This window comes from Lipophrys pholis (genome assembly GCF_963383615.2).
Source record: "Lipophrys pholis genome assembly, chromosome: 22".
NCBI classification, from domain to species: domain Eukaryota; kingdom Metazoa; phylum Chordata; class Actinopteri; order Blenniiformes; family Blenniidae; genus Lipophrys; species Lipophrys pholis.
Window position 1 is genome coordinate 15,308,116 of NC_137644.1, and position 5,268 is coordinate 15,313,383.

A 5,268-nucleotide genomic window follows, 5' to 3' on the forward strand; every position below is an offset into this window, starting at 1 on the left:
TATAATGGTAAAATTCTCTCACTCTGTTGAGGCCTGAACCCAAATGGATATCCGTCCCTCACCAACAGTGCCACTGAGTGCTCCGTGACCAATGAATGCAAATTAGATGCAAAAAATATACAAAAGACATCAACAACTACCTATTGTACATGCCAAGGTTCATTTTGTAGATCCTGTTTTGGATAAAGAGATCATGAGTCAAGTATTACTTCAGTACTTGTGTTGCCTTCAGTGAACATGGATGTGAGAGTTGCAGCCAATCTGACTTTTTTTCTGATGAAAACAAAGCAGAGGGGGCTTTTTCCAGAGTTTCAAGAAGTTTTCAGAAGTTTGACGTGCGTCATGCTACTTTCTGTCAATGAGGGGGGAAAAAAACAGTAAGACACCATTTGCATTTCTATTGGATGCAAGATTAGGAAAACGGCCTCAAGTGCCGAGGAGTCATCACACATTTTGACAAGATTTTACAGACAGAAAGAGAGAATCTGATGTGAAAAACAATTTTTTTTTTTTTCCAGACAATTATTTGGCACAGATCACGAGATAATTCCTCCAGATTCAAACCGGGGAAATGTACTTTTCATCTCAATAATTACCTTCTCGCTGTTTCTCTGTTAGCACACTAGAAAGATAAAGTGGCGGGATTGCTTCCACACATACCGTTCGGTCCATATGCATACAGTGTAATCATTTCAGTAAAATTGGCAGGCCTGGCAGGGACTAAGCCAATCCAACATTTAAGCTTTGGATATCTGCAGGTTGCATTTGGCTGACTCCTGCTGACTGTTACATTTCAGCAGCAGTTGAATGAACACCAGACTTAAAGCTGGCATTCAATCCAAACTGCTGCCATATCTTAGCCTCCTTGTAGGCTCGCCGGTTTTGCAACAAGAAATGTACTTGGCTTCAGGTCAGGAGCCTCCTCAGTCACTGGTGATTTATAACGTGGAGAAGTGTGTTTCCTGAGAAGCTCCGATTCCTCTCGATGAGCTATGATCACGCTCCCGTACATCACATCACATAATGGTCAGAGAAGTGACCTGAGCCACAAGTCAAGAGAATGGCTGCTTCCTTGAAATGATCAAGAGGCCAGCAAACACACACACACACACACACACACACACACACACACACACACACACACACACACACACACACACACACACACACACACACACACACACACACACACACACACACACACACACACACACACACACACACACACTTGCACAGTGAGCCGCCCAATGAGTTGTAATGATGAGTGAGGGTGTGACGGATTGAGCCTTCATTCCAAGTTTGCCCACGGTGTGAATAATGGCCCTGGAAGTTGTCCAGACTTCTCGTTTTCTTGCTTTTTCCCTCTGTTTCTCCACATTTTCACTGCCTTTTCTTCCTCACGACTCAGTTTTTAAGAGCTGTATTTGCATTGCCTTTGTGTCATCTTCATTTTCTATCACCTCAGTCGCTCCTTTTCATAGAACCCGATATTTCAAGGGACGTCAAACACTAACGCCCGTGGGCTAAAACCAGAAGATGCTCCAAATCTGGCCCGCCAAACCACCAAGCAATTTGTAAAAATATCAAAGCCATGCTCGATGCAATTGGGTTTTTGTTTTCACTTATTTTTTGACATTACACTGTATTTTGTAGCAGAACGTTTCATTAAAATGGGCTTTATGTTGAGATTGTAGTCATTTACAGTAGTAATTGTTTGATATTGTGGCAAATATAGACATTTTCATCACATATATTCTGCAACACAATAAAGAAAAATGTTAAAGTTTAAACTTAAAGGTAATTTTGGCAGTGATTTACCAGTCTACTCCACTATGGAATTGGGACTGTATGTGCATCACATGTTTTACACGCCTGCTCTGTTTATTATTTGTTGCCTCTTTCTATAGTTACATATATATATATATATATTTCCTTATGTATGTTTAAACATTATTGATATCTCACTACAATAAAAATCAAACATCTGGATTCACTAAAAAGTCTTTGAAAGATGTAAAACATCGTTTTTGTTAAAAAATGTATTCTGACCATACATTAAGATTTTTTTTCTCAATCATATTGTTTTCTGTGAGGATAAATACTGGTCTTGTATGATTTAAATATTCTAATATTTAATATTCAAATCATACATTTCCATTATGGCTCCATAAAAAAATGCACAAATATTATTGGTTATGTCTACATGCATTCAGCTTTGCTACATGGGATGTGCGTTACGGCTCCACATAAATAAACATTAAATCAAACAAATTAATGAAAGATTAATTGATAGGATTTTTTTTTCCCGCTCTCTAAATCACACCCCACTTTATTTATTTATTATACACATTGGATAAATATATTACCAGCAGTAATCTGGGAAGTATCCCATTATTAATTTGAATCAAGGTGATAAACATCATTTTACATTTGTTGAAATGTTTATTGATCTTACAAGGACATAATTAATCCTCACAAAGAAACTATTAAGAAATACAATTGCAAATGGGTATGTCTTTTTTAAGTTTAGATTTATTTTTATTGCTATACAGGTGCTCATCAAGTACTTTAATTGGTAGAAGTGTAAAATAGTCAGAGAAGTTGTAAAAAGGTGGACATCACAATATATTCTTTTACTAAAGGAAAACAATGGTCACACTTTCAGTTGTAAAGGACATAATTGATTTAGTTTTTTTTCAGGTTCTATGAATGAATCTCTTCTTCACAGAGAAAGGGAAGCTTTCGTGAACAGTCTGCGTCGCTCCAGTTAAACTCCTGATCCGGGACAATGACGCCACACTGGTGCGACAGGGGCATCTCGGGCATGAGGTCGTCGATCCATTTGCTGTACGAGACGATCCTGTCGCTCCAAATCCAGAATCCAAAGACGGAGCTCTGCCTCGTAGCGATCCAAAACGGACCCTTGGCTTTGGTAAGATTCATGTAATAACTGTAATTGATCTCATCTTCAACAGCTTTCTGATCCTCATCATCCTCAATCCACAGCATGTCTGCATGCTTTTTCTTACAGTAGTCTAGGGCTTCCTCCCAGGTTTTCCTCTTTTGGATAAGTTTGACTCTGTGATAGCCTGAAAACACAAGTTGAACAGAATTGAGTTAAGTTTAATTGACCATGCTGTTAAGTCAGATTAGTCAACAGTTTTACTCCTGCTAAATTTTAATTGCTCCATGATCTCCTTTTGTTTATTGGTCTCTATGTTGACAGTGATGAAAAAAAGACAGTGATGGCTTCCAGCTCAGTTCTAAAGCATTTATACTTGGTGCCACAGTGTTATGAGTTTTCTTATTTTAATTTTTTTTTTACTTCTTTACCTTTGGAGCAAAGCGCACCGGCAACATTTGCACATCCATATGTTTTCATCCCTGACTGTGTCATAGCTGTACATTGCTCGTCTTCATTTATCATTTCCCAATCTCGGTATGTTGAACACTGTCCGTCTTCCCAATGCCAGGAATCCAGCAGGAGTCCAGTCCAGAAAGTTGCATTCCCTCCTGTTTCCTTCACCTCATGTGGTATAACACCATCGATGCTGATTAAGTCTCTGTAGTATCTCCTGCAGTACCATTGGGCCTGGCACCAGTTTTTTTTCTCCTCAATGAGAACGTAACCACTCCCTGAAAAAGCAAAATGATGGAATTTACACTGGGGGCGAATCTTAAATCAAATTAAAGGTAAACTATTATCTACAATGTAAATGGCGCAAGCTAATAAACATTGATTTTTTCCAAAACGTCCTAAATGTATTGTGGCATGGGTATAGTCATAGGTATTTGGTGCTTTTTGTCATCTTTCTCCACTACGGAATCATAAAGTTAGTTATTCCTGTACAAGTGTGTCTCAGCTAATATTGCAGTCAAACTCACCGTTGCTGCACATGAAATATTTTGATTCTGAACAGTTAAAAAGTTGCCACTCATGGTTTGCAATGGCTCCACATACTCCGTTTTGACCAATTTCTTCTTGCAGTAAATGAGTTGTGAAGTTGGCGCCATTTGACCAAGTGGCAACTTTATCTTGATTCTTATGAAGACCAAGCCAGAACGGTTTGTCTTGTAATTCATTTCTCAGCTTCCACTTTGTGAACTTGGCATCCTTTTGATCGTACAGAGATAGTATTGTTCCATTCATCTTTCTGCATTTTCCACATGCTTGAAGCGTTGATTGGACGGCGTCACTTTTAACGAATAACCGTAGATGGTTTGATGCAGCTATTTGAAAAAGTCCTGTAAAAAAGAAAAGAAAAAAGAAATTACCTTTGTCAAGTGTTGGACTGCTGAAATAAGTTGCAAATGATACGTCACAACTACAAAACAATCCGACTTGCTCTCATTTCTCGAAGGCACGACAAATGAATCCATGCACAAATAACAAAAACATGCAGAAGTAGCCACAAATACAAGATGATGCAGGCGCACTGACTTCAATAAGAACAAGTGGTACCTGAACACAGCATGAGAAGCAAAAGAGCCATCTTCACTGGAGTGACAAAAAAAAGAATAAGTGGCAATACAATAAAAACACATTTAAGTCATTTAAAAACCTGAAAATGACAGGAATGCAGAATCTGTGCATCTGTGAACATACACAAGGATTTAACTTGATCAATTTGCGAGTGGATTCTTATTATTTCACCCAAAACTGAGTCCTACCTGCTGGGATGTGGTGCTGAGCACAGTCAGTCCCACAGTTAAAGGGAGCACAGGGTTTATATTGACGCACGACAGCACAACCCCTCTTTCTTTCATCGTATTTCCATAGTAAAATTGTCGACGGAAAGAGGTTAATATTTAACTGAAGGCTGTGCTGGGGGGGAACCAGCTCAATAACAGGGTGGATATTTAGTAGTTTGTCTTTAAACAACAAAAAAAGGTTGTTTTATTTGTAAGTAAAAAAATAAAAAAAATAAAATAGTAATAATAAATCTCACAAACAGCTATTCTTAATTAGCACTACAATTCATTCTGACATTACACAAGTGGCTCTAGTCCTAACATGTTTTTTTTTTTATTGTTTGAAGTATTTAAACCTTACTTTAAAATCTCGTCTCTGATTTGCATACGTTGCATGCAGCGATATATTACTTCAATCTGACAACATGCAGATGTACTTCAAAGTTCATTTCAGTCAGTTTCTGCTGTTTGTCTCTTCTGTTTCCGTGGCAGAGCCTCTGGGCATCAGTTCTTATGATTCCCACTCAACACAGTGATGAACACAGCATGTCATAATTGTACTTAAAAAAAAAGAAA

General features: G+C 38.2%; 1 protein-coding gene across 1 annotated transcript; it reads right to left on the bottom strand.

Annotated features, from left to right (window-relative positions):
* Positions 1-2,426: 2,426 nt before the first annotated feature.
* On the bottom strand, positions 2,427-4,775 carry LOC308127460 (macrophage mannose receptor 1). The gene is made up of 5 exons (XM_080492516.1): positions 4,672-4,775; positions 4,463-4,498; positions 3,886-4,245; positions 3,334-3,636; positions 2,427-3,089 (listed from the first exon to the last, which is right to left on the bottom strand). The coding sequence occupies exons 2-5, from the start codon at positions 4,491-4,493 to the stop codon at positions 2,704-2,706; spliced, it is 1,080 nt and encodes a 359-aa protein (XP_080348642.1). The 5' UTR covers positions 4,494-4,498; positions 4,672-4,775; the 3' UTR covers positions 2,427-2,703.
* Between the last annotated feature and the right edge of the window lie 493 nt (positions 4,776-5,268).